Consider the following 18,941-nt stretch of genomic DNA (forward strand, 5'->3'; position numbering starts at 1 on the left):
TGTTGTATTTGAGATGTGCAAGGAAAATCATTTATTCAACAAAGTCTAATTAAATTGAGATTCTAATTATGGTTAACTTCAAGTATCCATTAACTAATGAATGAATAATTTGGTCTTTATAAATGTTTGCACATAAGAAAAAGTAAAAATACAAACTACTACTTAAAGACTATAAATATAGGTAAAAATCTTCGATCATAAAAATATTAAAAATAACTTATTTGATATACAATTAATATATGTTTGCTCCCTAATTCATACACGAAACGTATTGATGGAGCAAATTAATAATTCACTAATGTTAAGAGTGTATTTGTTCACTATAAATATAAAAATTTATACATAATCACTATATAATCTAGATTATTTTTTATAAAAGGTCGATAATAATTAAATATGAAATATAAATGGTACAATAATAATATATAAAAAACATGTACATATTTTTTGTCTAATGTTAATTGATGATGGATATGTAGTGTACACATTTACTCTCTCATAAGTTGTATCACTACATATACCATCAATTATGATTAATCAAGAAAATAATTAATTGTTCACTTTTAAACTTAAATGTATTTTTGATACATGTAATGTTATAACTTATGGTACATGTAATGTTATAATTTGTGGGAAAGCAGATGTCGTATAATGCATAGAAGATATTTTTGGTTGAAAGTTAAGATAGGAGAAGCATTGTGGGCCCTGATAGAGAACAAGATGACGCATACACTAATTACAGAAAAGTCATTGAAAGAACCAATCAAAGCCATGCATATATACACACAAAACGACAAGAAACCTCAAAGATAAAAGGGACATTGATCTCATTGCAAACATTTCAAACACCTTGAGTTCTATTCAACCATCTCTTAACTCCACTTCCTTCACAACCCTTTCCATTCTTCTCTTTTCTCCATTACCCAATAGAAAAATATTCTATTAGTTTTCACATTCAATATGGAAGGTAGCATTAGTTCTGAACTACCACCTGGTTTCAGGTTCCACCCAACAGATGAAGAATTAATTGTACACTACCTTTGTAACCAAGCCACATCAAAGCCATGCCCTGCTTCTATTATCCCAGAAGTTGATATCTATAAGTTTGATCCATGGGAATTGCCTGGTATATATTATGTACTTCTTCATTTTTTATGCATAAGTTTACACCCAATTAATAATAGAACATAATATCAGAATAAACATTTATACATAGACAATATATCATTCAAAATTTATTTGTATTACTTATATTTAAAAGTCAATGATAATTGAATGTGAATGATGAACGATATAGTGACAATATATATCATGTGATTAATGAGACTAGTAATCAATTCTAACATATTTTATAGATGGCTTACATATATGATGTCTGACTTTAGTTATTAAATCTGAACTTGTTATGAAATGCAGATAAATCAGACTTTGGAGAAAATGAATGGTATTTTTTTACTCCAAGGGACAGAAAGTATCCAAATGGAGTGAGGCCTAATAGAGCAACATTGTCTGGGTATTGGAAAGCAACTGGGACAGACAAAGCAATCTATAGTGGGTCTAAGCATATTGGTGTGAAGAAAGCTTTGGTTTTTTATAAGGGTAAGCCACCCAAAGGTGTTAAGACAGATTGGATTATGCATGAGTATAGATTGGTTGGATCACGAAGACAAACCAATAGACAAATTGGATCCATGAGGGTAAGCCTTTTTAAGCCCTTGTCCCAGGAACATAGATCTCCCATCTCATATCTACTGTCATTGTCATATGTTATTTCCATTAGCGCATAACAACATATGAGACATAATTTAAGTTAATAGATATATGTTCTTGTCTCCCTCTTATACATGGAAATTTTTAATGGACCAATTAATCTAGATATCTAATAATTAATAATAAAAGATGAATTATGATAAAGTGGATATTATATCATTATATACTTCATAGATTTCTAACAATTTAGTACTTCAGTTTGATACTTATGTTTTGTATTAATTGGCCCTATGTATCATCAGCTAGATGATTGGGTCTTGTGCAGGATCTACAAGAAGAAGAACATGGGAAAATCATTGGATCAAAGAGAGGAATACCCAATAGTACAAGTCAATCTAATAGGAGCAAATGATGAAACTGAACAAGAAATGATGAAATTTCCAAGGACTAATTCCCTTGCTAATTTATTGGACCAGGATTTCTTGGGTTCAATGTCACAGATACTATATGATGGATCATATAACTCAACCTTTGAGTATCAAATTAACACTGCTAATGTTGGGATACACAACTTTGTTAAACCTCAGCCAGTTGAATTCCCTAATTCTTATGCAGCAGATTCAGGGAAGTACCAAGTGAAACAGAACAGCACCATAAACCAGACCTTATTTGTTAACCAATTGTATGATCAGACAAAACATTACCAATAAAAAATGAAATTGGAATAGTTCAGCATGATGTTAAGGTTCATCCATAATATAAATCTTGAAGATTCTTTGTAGAAATATATTTTATATCACATGATAGACTTTAGTGATCTCCAATCTCATAGATCAAATAGACATTGTTTATAATTTTTGTACAATAGGACAAGCTTAGTGGCTCTTAATTTAAGGCAGAGAAAGTTTTTTTCTCACCAGAACCTTCATTTGAACAAATTAAATATATGTGAAGTCATAATAAATATCAGTATGATTTGGTTTAAGTGTCAGTCATAAAACAAAAGTCTACTATTAACATTTACATATAGTCAATATATTATTTACTACTTATTTGTATTAGTTTTTTTTTGTTTTTTTAAAAAATCAATAAAAATTAAATATGAATAATAAATGATATAATAATTAGTAATAACGTATAAAACTCTTACATTAGTGTGGTGCATGCATTTTTCTCTCTGTGCAACCTATGGCCATTCCCATATCTTCTAGACAATTTTAACTTCACAATACATAATATTGGTGCTTTGTGTTATAAACCAAAGTTGTCCATACAAATAACACTACCATTGTTAACTTTATTCTTTATTCATCTTGACCAAGGAAACTATTGACAAATTCATTGCCATTTATATGGTCAATAATTGAAGCAAGAAAGAGATTTTCAAATCAGTTGTTTATTTTATTAGTTCTAGATTTGTATCTTGTGGTGTCTTATCCAAAATGATGACGGTAATACTGATGAAAATGGTCACTAAAACGTGTGATATGTCATAAGCAACCAAATAACGTGTTGAAGAGGTTGCCACGCGCATGGGTTAAAAAAAATAGTAGATGTGGCTGCGGATAACACATTTTTTAGACTATAGGATTGATAATAATATAAATTGAGTACACATCCTTGTATTTGCTTCGTCATGAAAGTGCTAGTTAATATTAAAAAAAAGTGTAATATTTATACAATATAAAGATTTTTTTATATTCAATATATCATCTATTATTTATTGATATTATTTTTCTTGAAGTGACAATGATTATTGAAAATGACTAGACAGTGTATAAAATTTTTATAATGACATATATCTTTTTCTCTTAAAAAAAAGTACTATTAAGTTAAACAATGCAAGGAGTCCTATATATTAATGTGCTATTATTTAATTTGGATGAATGCTAGCAGCATTTAAGGAATGTTTGGTCTAGCACACGAAACAGATGGGATGAAGCCTTGTTTTCATTTATAAAAAACTCATGACCATTTAGAGATTGAGACATAGTATTGAAGATGCATAAAAATGAGTTATTGTCTTCATCATTAATGAATAAATAGATACTTCAAAAAATAAAGAAAAATCAAAATTTTAATGACACATTTATACCTTTAATTACAATAAATTATATATTTAATACTAAAAATAAGTATAGGCCTCGTTTGATAAAATATACATACTATAATAACTATTAATTTTTTTCTTCTTATTTGACTTTGCTTAATCTAAGGCGCATTGTTAGGAGAGGAATCTCCGAGCATTGTCAAGAACTTCCTCACAAGGAAAACATGGCCCAAATTGAGTTGGAGTGTGCCAAGCTCCTACCTTCTAAAACTATTTCTTTATAAATAGAATTTAAACAATTAATATTTAAAGATAACAATGTGAAATAATAATATTGATATTCTCCTTTCATCTTAACTAGCATTGTACCCGTGCACTTGCACGGGTCGCTTATTTGTCATAATGCAAATATAATATACATATATTTTATAATATCAATAAATCATGTATTGAAACATTATATTTCTCATTCATATAAGTGCAATATTAACATTGATTTTTGAGTGTATATGTAGAATATTAACAATTTTAAATGCGTTTGTATAAGTATTTATTTGTTGAAAGTGTGATTATAGAAAATATTTGATTCTTAAATAACTCAATAAATAAAATTCAAATTGTATTGGATAATATCTCACCTCTATATTCTCTATATAAAATTATAAATATAAGGAGTTATTTTTGCATCATATTTTTTGTGATTACGTTTATAAGTATCATATAAAGTCATAAGGATTTTTTAGCATATCTCTTAAATGATCATGTTTTATTTTAGATTAATGTTCATTGTGTATAAATATTTGAATATATTTTTAGCATTCAAATATTGTATAATTAAATGTTATTTATTTGATCATGTTTTAGATAATAATCATTGTATGAAAATAACTCATAAATTAAAAACACACTAAGTTAGGATATGACAGATATTTTTTCTGATAAATTTAATCAAAATAATAAAAAGAGTCTAATAATTGATTTGTTATATTACTAATTAAAATACATATATTTTTCATGAATATATATACCATTGTTATACATCTTACTTGTGTATTTGCATGTTCAAGCACATAAGAAAAATAAATTGATAATTTTTAATTTGATTTTTCTACAATTAGTATTAAATTATTATTAACATGTAAAATATATAAAAAGTACGAAAGAAAAAAATGTGAGGAGGAGGTGACATGTGACATGAAGGGAAAAATGTAAGGAGAAATTGACATGTGGCATAAGGGAGTTTTCTTTTATTATGTTGTTCATAGAGAAAAATTAAAATTCAAAGAATCTGTAATATTAAAATTCAGTGCGAAAAATGTCAAAAAACTTTGATGAGGTGAAAAAGTACAATTATTCTTAGATTAATGGTAAACATTAAATTATATAGATAGATTAATGTAAAGAAATAATTTGAATGTGAAAAATGACTTCAATTTCATCTAATGTTCAATGACTATTACTTTTTAAGATAACAAAATATAGATGTTATAAACACTCAATTTTAGTGGGGTAGCGACATGAACCAATCACTAATTAATATTAAATTATTATTAGCATATAATATATATAATATATAAAAAGTAGGAAGAAAAATATGTGAGAAGGAGGTGACATGTGACATGAAAGAAAAAATGTAAGGAGAAAGTTATGTGACATGAGGAAAGGAGAAAGTGACATGAGGAAAAGAGAAAGTGACATGATAGAGTTTTTTTTTATTATATTGTTAATAGAAGATTATATCATTTACAACCATGATCATCTCTGACCACTATTACCTCTCTGTGTAACGCTCTCACTATCATTATTGATTCTCCACCTTCCTCACCCCATCACCACAATAACCCTATAATTATTATCACAATTATCTAATTTATATCAATGTGTTGAAAAATGTTAAATATTTTTTTGTTGGGGGAGAGTACTAAAATAAAATTATAACCGCATTCTCATTTTATAATATTAAACATTAAATTTTTATTTTTTATTTTAAAGAATTATAATTTTTGTATTTATTATAATATTCAACTTAAAGTAAAATGTATTAATTATAGCTATCTAAGACTATATAATTTTACTTTAGAAATAAAAAATATTAAAGACAAAATTGGAAAATAAAATCATATAGTAGTTATTTCAAGTTTTGACTTTATATATGGTATAAAAGAATAGATATATATGAGACTAATGAATATATTTAACTACAATATTTACATCAAATGTATTCTTTACATGATTCATAAACTAACGTAATATTCTTTACATGAATACACTATTCTTTATACTACAACCATCATACATATTTCCCTAACCTGACAAATGACACAACCACTAGATTATTGTTCTGGAATAAATCTAGTGACTACGTCCAACAGTTAACATTAGTCTCATTAATAACTTCTTGAACACTAAAGAATATATTAATTGTAAAAATAATATAAATATATCCATTAATACATTAATCACACTAACTTAAATATACACTAATGTAAATAACATATGAGAAAAAGATGTATCCATCGACAATGTAAGAATTTTTTATATTATCACTTGTCATTTTCAAGCATTATTAACTTTTAAATAAAATAAATACAAATAAATGTTAAATTAATTATACCGTCTGATATAAGTATAAACACTTACACTTTCATACATAGATATTTATTACACTCATAATATATTTAATATAAAATTATAAAGAATACATTAATTGTAAAATTATTACCCCAGTGCCCACTTACATAAATATATTAATTATTGTAGTAAATAATAAATAATAATAATATAAATTAAAAATAAAACGAGTGTGTCCAAAATCGAAATGGTGAATATAAGCTTGTAGCAACGCAATTGAAGATGCTTCCTTCAACTATCGGTTTTCTTTAAGACTTTCACTTTAACGCGTTCTTTGCATCCATCAATACATCACAAGATCGCAAGCCAAATTCATCATATCTCAGGCCACGGTACGATTTGTTAGCGCTTACAATTTAATTTAATTTCATGCTGATTTTTGGAATTGGATATTTGAATTTGATCCATGTTAACGAAGAAAATCTCATTTTATCCGTATTGAAAATCAACAAAATTCTTAGGATTATTTATGATAATTATTATAATCCTTTGAGTTTTGAACATGAATTTGTTGTTTTCCCATTATTAGTGAGTGACTCAGTTATGAATTCTATTTTGTTCACTGTTGTATTTGTTTAACTGTGTAGAACAGGGAAAGTGAGTTTGCAATGTCAGACACTAATGTTGAAGAAGTGATGAAACATGAGTCCCTTGATGATCCTCCTAAAATTGATGTTGCCAGTGATAACAATTCTGTTGATGATGCGAAAGATTCAGATAAAGATGATAAAAATGATGGAAACCGCATGCCCTCAGCTCACAGGGAGGTAACATTATAGTCCATCATCGTAATTATCTTTGTCATAATTACCATCATCACAATCATCATCATTATTATTATTATTATCGTCATCGCTGTTTTTTATATTAAGGATTTGACAATGGAAAATTGAATTGGAAGTGGTGCATTTGATAAGATTGTGCATTTCAATAAACATTTTTCTAGTTTAGTATAACCCTATAAAAATATGATCTTGTAAACCAGGGCACTTGGTTAAGGATTGAAGAAAAAGTAAATTTGTATTGGAAAACTAAGAACATCATTTGAACACTTTAACCTCACTACACCCCCATAATGTTTTTCCTTTTTTACTTCCTTAACTAGTGTAGTTAGCATTCCCATAGCATTTAATGTTTTTTGGTAAAGTTGTAAATATTACCAACTTTGCAATGTTTACATGATTACATCAAAGCCAACACACGCAGAACAACCCCCTGTGATTACATTTTTTCTATTCTATCAGAATCCCAGTTCCTACCATGTATTGTAGTGTGTCAAAAACCTAAGAACAAATATTGAAAAAGTTAGATTTGGAAGAATTAGTTCTTAATTTGGGAAAGCCCACACATAGAATTTTGGGATTGAGAAATGCTAGCAAGTAGTAACACACTCTTTTAACACCATTATTGTTACATGGATTTTATGTGGCACCCAATAAATAACATGGGTCCACTCTCTGTTCATGGGTCTCGTATGAACTGCAACCAATAATGATAGTGTGTTGAAAATAGTATTGAAAGGAATGTGTTGCATTAGAAAAATTACTTTTGGAAAGAAGTAACAAAATATTAATTTTGAAAGCAAAATTAATTCGAGGTTTGAGACAAACTTGAAACTTGCCTAAAGAATTACTTTCGAAGTGGTATCCAACAAGCAATAGTTGAAGATAGGATCATCTCTTCTTTTGTTACTTCTATAATGATTAATCAGATTGTAAGTTTCTATACTTTAGTTTAAGATAGGCTTAGATATTACTAAAAACATTTCTTAAGCATTTTGAAGACACTATGCCTTGATAATATGTTTTTCAAAATTTCTTACAAATCATGTAGGTTTATGGCTTTATGTTATTATTTGTGGCATCATTTGCTGTAAATCTGATTCTGCAGGAAGAAGCTATCAAGAAAAAGTATGGAGGGCTAATACCAAAGAAGCCTCCACTAATATCCAAGGTTACTTTCTTCTCTTATCTGATCTTGTCCTGTAATCCTCTTCCTCCATCCTCTGGTCATCCCTCTGTTAAATGTTGTTTCGAAACTGAATTTTCTTCATGAGTAATTTTAATTTATTGCAGGATCACGAACGTGCTTATTTTGATTCTGCTGACTGGGCTTTGGGAAAGGTACTTTTTAGCCGCAAGCATCTATTTATCATTCATTATAATATGAAAGCTTTCAGTATGACCTTTAGTACACACCATTTGGATGCTGATATCATTTGCTTTTCTCTCTATTTTTTAATAGCAAGGAGCACAAAAGCCTAAAGGACCACTTGAAGCACTCCGCCCAAAGTTGCAGGTAAAACTAGTCACTCATTTTGCATTCTTTTCCTATGTATATATGAATATCTGGTGACTTTTCATTCATGCATTGGTGTGGTTTACAGGTAATTTCCGATTAAACCCCTCCTTCCTTGCCTACTTCAACTATGAAGTATGTTTGCAATGGTTCCAGACCCCCAAATAGATCATATTAAATTTCAGAACCATTGTAAGACTACATTTTGTTTGGATACTTACACTGCAATGCTGTGTAAGTATTTTGTGCGACCATTGTCTCGAGTTCGTGTCATTATACATGCAGTGAAGGTTTTTATGAAAACTTTTGGGGCTAACAGAGAGCAGGATTCATACATGCATCTAAAAGTGACCATTGGTCCAGTATGTTACTGATAATTTGCATTGAATGTGTCTGGTGTCTGATAATTTGCATTGAATGTGTCTGGTATCCCTATGCATATAATTGAAATTCGAATAAATTTTGTTGATGATACATTTTTGTGTTCCATTCCCCTTCTTGGGGTCCTACCTACACCGTGGTAATCAGCCAACACAACAGCATGCCCGTTCAAGGCGCTCAGCTTATGCTCCAGCAGATGATTCTGAAGGTATGTGCAAAAGACAGGGCCATTTCTTGTGTTTAAAAAATTTCAGCTCTATTAACATTCAACACGGTTTTGAAGTAATTTTCTTTTTGAACAGTTGATGGCTGCCCTATTAATACCTCATCAGAGGATCCGAGTGCTGCTGAAGATGTTGGCAATGATAACAGTTGTACTGCTCAGGATCAAAGCAGCCATCAGTAGCCATAGTTTTGAGCGATAAATTGCATTTTGACCTGGGTGCTTTCTTCTTTCAATTTAGAAACAAATGATCATGCACATTTTAGAGTTGCTTGTTTCAATAAATAAAACTTGGAGTTTTGAAGTAGCTATAACCATGAACTAGATATACATGCTCTTTGTTAGTAGTATGAAATTTCAGGTCGTGCTATGATTGCTATGAGAGATCTTGAATTCTACATTGTTAGGGCAGGATTGTGCAACTTGTGTAACAATTGGCATCTTACAAAATATAATGGATAATAAGAATGGATATGAAACTCTTGAAGATTATGTCTGTAATCAATCAGCTGAGGTCGTTGTGGCCGCTGTGATGCATATTGTGACCATTGCAGTGTGAATTAGTTTGTGAGTAAAAAAATCATTTTGAAATCATTGCAGTCTAATGCGGCCGGATGCGGTTGCGTTGTGACCTAATTCGTTGTCACACCGCAATTGTGATGCCGTTGCAACATTCACCGCAATATTGCGGCCGCATCACATAATGTTGTCCACAATTTTAATCACTATACACATGACACGTTGTGGGTGAGTAATGGCAACTCTAGTTTTCCATGCTTGGTCACCACATGCAAAATAGAGAATTTCTCTAAGAATTGAACCGGTCTATGAGAAATCATCCCTATCTTCTAACATGTCATAAACCCTAGTGAGTACGAACCGGTATTTGATACGGTAATATATTGTATACTATGTATCCGTACCATAGAGAACCCGCATATTAGATAATTATGTGTTAGACATTATTTCTTGTTAATATGTTATACCAGGGTCATAACCACCTCGAACTCGTCACTGGACATGTGATTAATCAAAAGCATGTAAGCGAAATACCGTAATGATCATGAATGATAAGGATGGAAGGGTCAACTTGCATGATTATGTTCATGGTATTGGGGCATTTAGTGTTAAATCTTACTAAAATATTAAAACGTTGCAATTTTGATTCAGAATGGACGGAATGAGCTTAGCAGTTTTGGTATTATATATCCGTAGTTAGGACTTTTGATCCCTTTGTGGTCCTCCAACTTTTCATACAATTAGAGAACTTTAGGTTAGTATTGACACACAACTCACTACTAATTGGGAGTTAATAATAGAATGCACATTAGAGAATAGAGTATTTCCAAAGGTTATCCCCATCCTTTTTTAATAGATGAACCAATCTACACTCTATAGCTCAAAAACAGATCAATAGAACCTCCACGTCCTTTCCTAATAGATGGATGAATCTTTACTTGAAAGTGGATCATTACAAGCACTCTTCATCGTACACTAACTACTTTTCAGATTTAAAAAAATCACCAACTAAATCACTAAAACTGAAATATCATATGGACACAATGTTCATCCCTAAGACCAACATATCATGTAGAATGATGAACAAAGTTGGTGTACATCAAATCTTTTAACTACCTAAATAATATCTTACTACTAGTTGACTTGAATGTTAAATTTGAGCTAAGATTCACTACACTCCAAGACAATGTGGAAATAAATCATAATATAAGTATGAATAGACATGTGAGGTTATTATAATTAGATACCACAATTTTCTATATTGCAAATTTCTTGACAAAAGTGTGAAATTTTATTAAAATTTTAACACCTTGCAATTTTGGGTCATAATAGTGGATTGCTATCCCAAATCATGTAATCCACCAAAAAATATATTATATTAATTAAAAAATATTATTATTTTTCTATTTTTACTTCATTTTTGTACAAAATATTTGTACATAATTTGTGACATGGTTTAGACAATAATTTTGTTGATAATAGTGACACTCTGCCTCCCAACTTCCAAAATGAATCTTCATTGCATTCCCAAAATATCTTCGGTTTCATTCACTCCTAAAACTTCACATCCTTTCATCAATGAAGTCACCAACCCCAAGTTCCATTCACTCCCGAAAAGGGTCAACTCGGTCGAACTCAGCACCGAGTTTCTCTCCACTGACTCGTCGGGACCCACCAAACAGTGCTTCTGTGGAAGAAGGCACTTCATTGAAACTGCAATAATAGGAACCACTTTCTTCCCCATTCAACCCTCTAAAGCCACCAATTCACACTCTGATTACACGGTAATGCCTTAATTGTCATTGACCCAGATAACAAAAAGTGGAAAAGTTTGCGTTTTTAGTTCAAATTGTGGCAAACAATGAAGTTTTTGATGATATGAAAGGAAATGTTTACTTTTTTATTTTTTACTTTGTAGGCTTTGGTTAAAAAGTTTCACCCACCTAGGCCTGATTGGTATGAGGAGTTCTATGCTTCGGTTATGAATTCAGCTACTAAGTCTTATGAAGCTGAGGTTTTTTCTCCATTCTTCATTTATCTATTTTGGGCTTTGCTTTCAAGTTTCTCTGCAGTTCACAGTGAATTGATAATTTAATCAATGGAATAATTCGAGAGAAATCATTTGTTATTATAAAATATGAAAATGTGAGTAGATTGTGGGACCCAAATAAAATGAATGATATTTGTCATTTGTGGAGAAAAACTAAATGTTATTTTGAATTCATAAAGATATGTAATAAATTATAAATAATATATGAGACCTAAATAAGAATGAGATTAATATTCTCTGATCGAGATGCATTTAGTCTTGAATTTCACTACAGTTTTACTAATCAGGGATCACAAGGAAATGTGTATTTAATAATAGAAGGTGGCTTAGTATAGGAGGCCTTCACCTAGCGTGTGTTGGGGAGGGTAGAGCAAATAACTTTACAGTTGTGCCGTTCTTTTACCCCTTAAATTGTGTCATCAATGAAGTAAGAAAATATTTTGTTTTTCAATGTTTACTTTCTTTTTTGGCTGCTTAAACATTGTGGTTGCACTAAGTGGAAATTGTTAGTAAAAGTAGTTTAATCAAGTGGTTGGCAACATAATTTGTGTTAGTTGGTCTGACTGGCAAGGGTATTGGTTTCCCTTAAACAAGGTTCGGGTTCGGGTCATGTGAATGAAAAAATTAGTGATGAGTAACTTGTCCCCTCAAATGTTCTTACCGGCCCGAGTCAAGAAATTATGGGAGATAGTCCGTATAACTTTATACAAGTTTTGCAGACCAGTACAAATAATTAAATTCATAGTCAGTAGAATTGATATGGGATTATGGGTATGAGTGGTCACAATGTAGTACAGAGTATGGAAAATTTCTGAAAGTTAGAGTTTGCATATGACATGATACATCATATATAGATATGAAAATGTAAATAGTAAAGTGATTAAGTTACAAGTTAAATACATTTTTTGTAGTGATTAAACTACGATTTTTAACAAAATTCCATATTCTAAAAAATGCAACTATATACAGAAGGAACATGAATCAGAGGAAGTGAAATAATAGTTTGTTTCATTTAATAGGAAAACAAATAACTTAATGACAAAACTTGGTATTTTACATTGATTGGTGACTTGGATTTGAGTGTTATCATGTACCTACTTGCTATATTTGTATATTGGGTAAATACCCATGTGCAACCAGTAAGTACCGCTACCATGTACATACTCAGTATGGGTACAACAAGCATTTCAGAGTACCCATGCATCATAGTTTTCTAGTTTATCCATTTTTTCCAGGCGGTGCTATGTTTCTGTTATTATTGCATGGGATTCATGTTTTGGATGTTTCTTTTTGTGTGATAAGGTTGCGATGTACAAGTCACAAATCTTCAGTGATTTGAAGGGGAAGGCTCTCAAGATCTTGGAGGTTGGGATTGGAACAGGTCCCAACCTAAGTTATTATGCCAGTAATTCTGATGTAGAGGTTGTTGGCATTGATCCAAACCCGAAGATGGAAAAGTACGCTCGGTCCTCGGCTGCATCAGCTGGCCTGCCCCTCACAAATTTTGAGTTTATACAAGCTGTAAGTATGTCACTCTAACCAGTTTATAGGCCATGCTTTAGAATGGGGAGAGGAATCATGCCACAAAGAAGTTGGGGTCTAATGACAATCACTTGTTACCCAAAACAAAAGCTTTAGTTAGTAGAATATGCTTTCAATGCTTGTAGAGGTTGTGGCTTATATTGTCAAAAATCTGAATGTGGATGATATTGTCATTGTTTTGTCTCAGAATAATAAAATCAACAGCCTAGAGCAACAATCAGTTAAATAGGTACTTTACCATTTGCTCTTGAAATTATACATATTCTCTGAAGCATGCCCTCTGTCATAGAGATCCTTCTTTTAGAATATTCATCTTGCCTTGTATTATTGTTTTATTCAATTTTGCGTTCGTTTGTTCTTATGCTTATGCTAGTTGATCTTTAAATGTTAAAGTCTTCTCTATTTAGGTTGGGGAGGCTATACCATTAAGTGATGCTTCTGTTGATGCAGTTATTGGAACACTTGTCTTGTGTTCTGTTAGAGATGTTGATATGACACTAAAAGGTAATGAAACTGGAAGAGGCTTCTGTTTTTCATTCAAATATTTTTTTCTTGACTTATGATTTGGTGCAGAGAGGACCTTACAACCAAAGAGGAGCATTTCCAAATACATTACTGTGTTTATTAGTTTACCATCTTTGTACTTGTGCATGCAGTTAGGTTGTGTAATTATTATACTTCTGTAGCTGCAATTTGGTTGTTCCCATCCTAAAACAGTTGATTGTTTGAAAGTTCCAATAGAAATTTGAACAAAGAAGTGATTTTTGCTTTTACTGCATTACATGACGTTGTTGAACTTCGAAAAAGACAAAACTTCGAAAAAGACAAAAGAAACTTTGAAATTACTGACAAAAACTTTCCATATGTAGCACTTCGAAATTCAAGAATATCATTGAAATCAATTTCATTTTGAATGCAGAAGTCAGGAGGGTGCTGCGACCTGGTGGACAATATGTGTTTGTAGAACATGTGGCTGCGAAAGGTGCAAACAGAACTTATCATTTCATTGTTGAAATGGAAACTTGTTGTTTTAGTAAATAGCTTAATTTTTCTTTTTTGTTTTCATGGAAATACAGATGGAACGTTTCTCAAATTTATGCAGAGAGTTCTTGATCCTCTGCAACAGACAATTGCAGATGGATGTCACCTTTCTAGGGAAACAGGAAACAATATATCCAGAGCTGGATTTTCAAGTGTTGAGCTTAACATGGCATTCTTGTCTAATGCTACATTTATAAACCCCCATGCATATGGAATAGCTTACAAGTAGCATAAAAAACATGTATTTGATATGCTTAGTCTAATGTTTTGAATTGCGGTTGTGGTTACTGCAATTGCGAATGTTGAGATGCAGATTGCAACTGTTGCAGTGTGAATTATTTTATAATTAAAAAAATATTTTTGAATTCGATGCAACCTAATGTGATCTGATGTGGTCCAAATGCGTAATTTAAATCACCTACTTAGCCTATCAGCTAGGTTGCTTAGAAGGAATTGTAACCATTTTCAGGTACTTACTAGAGTGCAGTTTTCAATCCAAAAAACTGGTCACGCTAACATTGAAACTTTGCTGGGATAAACATCTTTTTACATATGTCTCCTTCTCACCAAAGCAGCATCAAGCTAAACTTCATTTATCACTTATATTACAAAATCTTTGAGTTGGACAGGCTATGCATGTTTTGAAGTTACATGAACCATGTATATGTCCCTTTATAAATACTTTTTCTATTATTGCATGCTCTTGAAATTGAAAAACAAATAAACTGGTGAATTTTGTTGTATAATCTGCGTGAACTTGATGTGACAAAAATATTGCATATAAGATTTTGTTGTTTCTTCTATTTGCTTTTATGGATCTTAGTTTTATATTGGAAGCTCAATTTGCTTTGCTAAATCAAATATGGTTTTGCTTTTGTTACTATCCTTGTATTAAGTCTTGTGCACGTGTGTGCATTTATCCAAATATTATAAATATTATCATTTTTATGTAATAGCTGGCTGACTCTTCATTGCAAAAGGCGGCCCAAGACACTTACTCAGTGAAATCCGAGGAGGGAATATGTATACAACTTTATTCTTACAAGCAAAATTATTTTCAGAATTTGAAGTTATAATCTTCAAGTTATAAGGCAAATAACTTTATCATTATGTCGAGGATATTCATCATGTATCATGCCTATATTATTGGTGTAACCAACACTTTTCATTCAATATCAATTTGATGTATGCAAAGGTTTGACCCATGCAATGGTTCTCTCATACACTGGTATGGTAGGGGAAGATTTTAATTGTGCACTACTTGACTAATCAATAAGAAAAGTAAAAAACAAATATTTGTTGGTTGGTGCTCAAATTTGCTAGGAATGCATTCTTTTCCCGTTGTTTAGCAAACATTTTAAATGGTCATTTACCCTGATTGGGTAAATCCATACTCTATTGGGGGAAAACACAAACAAATTTGGAAATAACCTTCACCAAAAATAAAAAGGCAATAACCTGGATAGATATATAGTTTACAGTCATCTCACTTGCACAAGATATGTCTGATATTTGCAAATTTCATTCATTAGCATATTCTGGGAGTCTGGGGTTTATTAAGTACTTGTGCAAGTAAAACTTATTTAAATAAAATAATCACTACTAGCTAAAAATAAATGTAGTTGATCTACTTATCATTCTGAGAAGTATATAGAGGTCATTATTCCCTTGGTTAGAATGGAGGTAGGTATAGGAAGATTTTAGCAAATACTTTTTTTTTTGCATTAACTTTGTTTCTCTTAGTATTAAACTAATAAAATATTGACACATGACACATGTTAATATGCTAGTGGGCATAATATTTGTTTAATAATAGAAAAAATATGTCGATACTATGAGTTAAACACTCATATTGGTGGTTAAAAATTTTGATTGAAAATATTTAGAAAATACAAATTAACTTTCAAAGATTTTAGACTTACTCATTAATCCTTTCATGAGTGGAGTACCGTTTAACTTGGAAATGCATAAACCATTTCTTCTAAACTCATTTTATTCTCTCAAAATTTATTGTGACACAACTTGTTCCTTGATGATTTTATACTCTTCTTCAATAAAAGAAAATGAACTACATAAGGTTACTTAGTTTCTTGACAATAGTAACATCAAACTCTTATAATAAATGAACTCTTAGGTTACCAATTTTACTACTCTTATAAACCAGAATGATTATGCTTTGTGGCCAATGATCTCACCCTTCTACCAACCTTGTTGCTGCTATGGAACAACACTTCAGTTGTAACTCTATGATGATTCTGGTTGGCCCATTTTTTCACAGACACACAAACACTATTATAAAACTTAACATTTATTGTACAAACTTGGTATATTTAATTTTGTTTGAACATAACTTCTTTATGCTTTCCATTCCAATTCATTAAATTAATATATATTAAATATATATATATATATATATATACTAAACCCATAATGTCACATACATCAACACTATAAAAGCCATTAGTTTTTCTTATTTATGGTTAGGAAAAAATATACAAGTTGTTAGCTGCGCTCTGCAGCATTGGCATATTGTGGCACAATCACAAGAGAGTGAGGTTAGAACTTAAAGTTCTATACCACTTGTTAGATATTTCTTGATGATTGGTGAAATATCAATTATAAGATCTTAAATCTCATGATTCTCACACATATATATAAAACAAGGATACAATGTCATACCTGAATGCATGTTCTCTGATCTACTCCTTTGATATACCTTTTGAGAGAGTTTTGGTATGATGGTCTTCCTCAACCAGATCTTTAATTCCTTTTAGGACCTTCGTTTTCTCTCTGATGGGGTGAGATGAAAACTATTTGTGATTTGGTGTCTTGAGGACCATAACCGTTCCTAATGTATTAACTTATAGGGTTCTCATTATCCCTATAGGCCAATCGTTTGAGTATCTACTCATTAAGCCCATATTCGTTATCAATTTCAGAAGTCCTATGATTTGTCATAAATTAGATCACTTGTTTTGTAACCCAAAATAAATAGACAATATAATTATATTAAATATATGATACTAACATTAATTGGAAATTATGAATTTCTAATAAAACTGAAATTAAAAGATATATTTAATTTGATTTTATGTATGATATCAACATGAAGAAAGGTTTCATTTAGAGGATAGTTTATGGAGTGAACATTGAATCGATCTACTTGTATGGATATTTATACTACCTCGCATTGTTAAATTGATGATAAATTTGCTCCATGATATTCAAGAAATAGCAGGTTGATACTGTCCAACTACTTGGAACATCACATGCTCATGAGTCTAATTATCCCAAGTTTTTGGGGTGTAATTATCCTAGAAGTACATCTGATACCTTATAAGTTGTGTTACTGCATATATCATCAGTCTGTGATTGATTAAAAAATATAATTAAGTTAAAAAAATAATAATTAACTATGATGTGCATTCAATTATCCCAAGTTTTTGAGGTCTTTGCTCATGTTATATTCTTCCTCCTATTAAGAATTTATATTCTCATTTTATATCTTATCCTTATTTAGACTAATTTTTTAGGTGAGAGAACGTTATGACTTATGACTTAAGTATGATATAATTTATTAAAAAATAAATAATATTTGGAAAGAATATCTTTAACGGAACTAGAGTTGAGTAGAAATATTTGCAAAGAATGAGATTGATAAAGTAATGGAGGGAACATTTAAAATACAAAATTTATGAAAAGTAAGAAGGAAAATTATAGATACGAGAGAGCCACACATTGACTGAAATATTACAGTCTTGGTGCACCTTTTTAATTTATTACTGAAGTAGTATAGTTTTTAAAAACTCGGCAATAACATTGCCGGGTATCTATATTTTTTCCCTGAAATATACAACACTCATCAACTCCATTGGAGTTTTTATTATATACAAATGTTTTAATAAAGTTATCCATGATATTGGAGTTTTTCATTTTTTTTAATTTCCCTCAAGCAAACTTGGCCATAGGGTAGGTGTTTTTCTACTTTATTATATTTTAATAAAGTTATCTACTATAATGGAGTTTTCCCGTTTTTTAATTTCCCCTAAAGCTAATTGGTCAATCATATAGGAGTTTTAGATTTTCTTCTTCTTACCAATGAAATAAAATCGGCAACGTAGTTGTATATTTTAGTAGAATTCATTTTTTTTCTAACCCTATATATATATACCCACACATGAACCAATTCCTGTAATGTTCTAAGAAAATACTTTCTTCCACTACTGCTGTAACCCTATAAAGATTCAAGTTATCTTTTTGTGGGAAATAAGGATTCAGTTTAGTATATTTATCCAATTATTATACTTAGTTCCATTCTTCTATATTTACCAATTATTATAAATTATTGTTTTAATTTTGTTATTTCTTAAATGGAGATTACATTTATAAGAGATATTGTTAGTAATTTTAGTGACAATGAGGACATCAAAATATGTAATGATGTTGAGGATGTCGAGTTTGATGTTGGTTTATCTCATATTATAACATATATGCTA

At 30.5% G+C, this 18,941-nt stretch overlaps 3 protein-coding genes across 7 annotated transcripts; all 3 read left to right on the forward strand.

Moving 5' to 3' along the window:
• Positions 828-2,448, forward strand: LOC109337295 (NAC transcription factor 29-like). The gene is made up of 3 exons (XM_019574240.1): positions 828-1,126; positions 1,417-1,697; positions 2,013-2,448. The coding sequence occupies exons 1-3, from the start codon at positions 961-963 to the stop codon at positions 2,418-2,420; spliced, it is 855 nt and encodes a 284-aa protein (XP_019429785.1). The 5' UTR covers positions 828-960; the 3' UTR covers positions 2,421-2,448.
• On the forward strand, positions 6,574-9,691 carry LOC109337300. 3 transcript variants are annotated; one of them, XM_019574250.1, is made up of 7 exons: positions 6,574-6,723; positions 6,979-7,158; positions 8,282-8,344; positions 8,467-8,514; positions 8,636-8,689; positions 9,218-9,278; positions 9,373-9,691. In XM_019574250.1, the coding sequence occupies exons 2-7, from the start codon at positions 7,000-7,002 to the stop codon at positions 9,474-9,476; spliced, it is 489 nt and encodes a 162-aa protein (XP_019429795.1). In that variant the 5' UTR covers positions 6,574-6,723; positions 6,979-6,999; the 3' UTR covers positions 9,477-9,691. The 3 variants fall into 3 exon arrangements, with proteins under 3 accessions (XP_019429795.1, XP_019429804.1, XP_019429809.1); XM_019574259.1 differs by having other exon boundaries at positions 6,579-6,723; positions 6,984-7,158; XM_019574264.1 differs by lacking the exons at positions 6,574-6,723; positions 6,979-7,158 and adding an exon at positions 8,076-8,105.
• Positions 11,281-15,100, forward strand: LOC109337319 (methyltransferase-like protein 7A). Of its 3 annotated transcripts, XM_019574280.1 has the most exons (7): positions 11,281-11,596; positions 11,731-11,826; positions 13,165-13,383; positions 13,812-13,908; positions 14,324-14,386; positions 14,481-14,688; positions 15,060-15,100. In XM_019574280.1, exons 1-6 carry the CDS (start codon positions 11,321-11,323, stop codon positions 14,672-14,674), a joined length of 945 nt encoding a protein of 314 aa, XP_019429825.1. In that variant the 5' UTR covers positions 11,281-11,320; the 3' UTR covers positions 14,675-14,688; positions 15,060-15,100. The 3 variants fall into 3 exon arrangements, with proteins under 3 accessions (XP_019429825.1, XP_019429832.1, XP_019429818.1); XM_019574273.1 differs by lacking the exon at positions 15,060-15,100 and having other exon boundaries at positions 11,282-11,596; positions 14,481-14,826; XM_019574287.1 differs by lacking the exons at positions 11,731-11,826; positions 15,060-15,100 and having other exon boundaries at positions 14,481-14,830.

Source organism: Lupinus angustifolius, chromosome LG02 (assembly GCF_001865875.1).
Source record: "Lupinus angustifolius cultivar Tanjil chromosome LG02, LupAngTanjil_v1.0, whole genome shotgun sequence".
NCBI classification, from domain to species: Eukaryota; Viridiplantae; Streptophyta; class Magnoliopsida; order Fabales; family Fabaceae; genus Lupinus; species Lupinus angustifolius.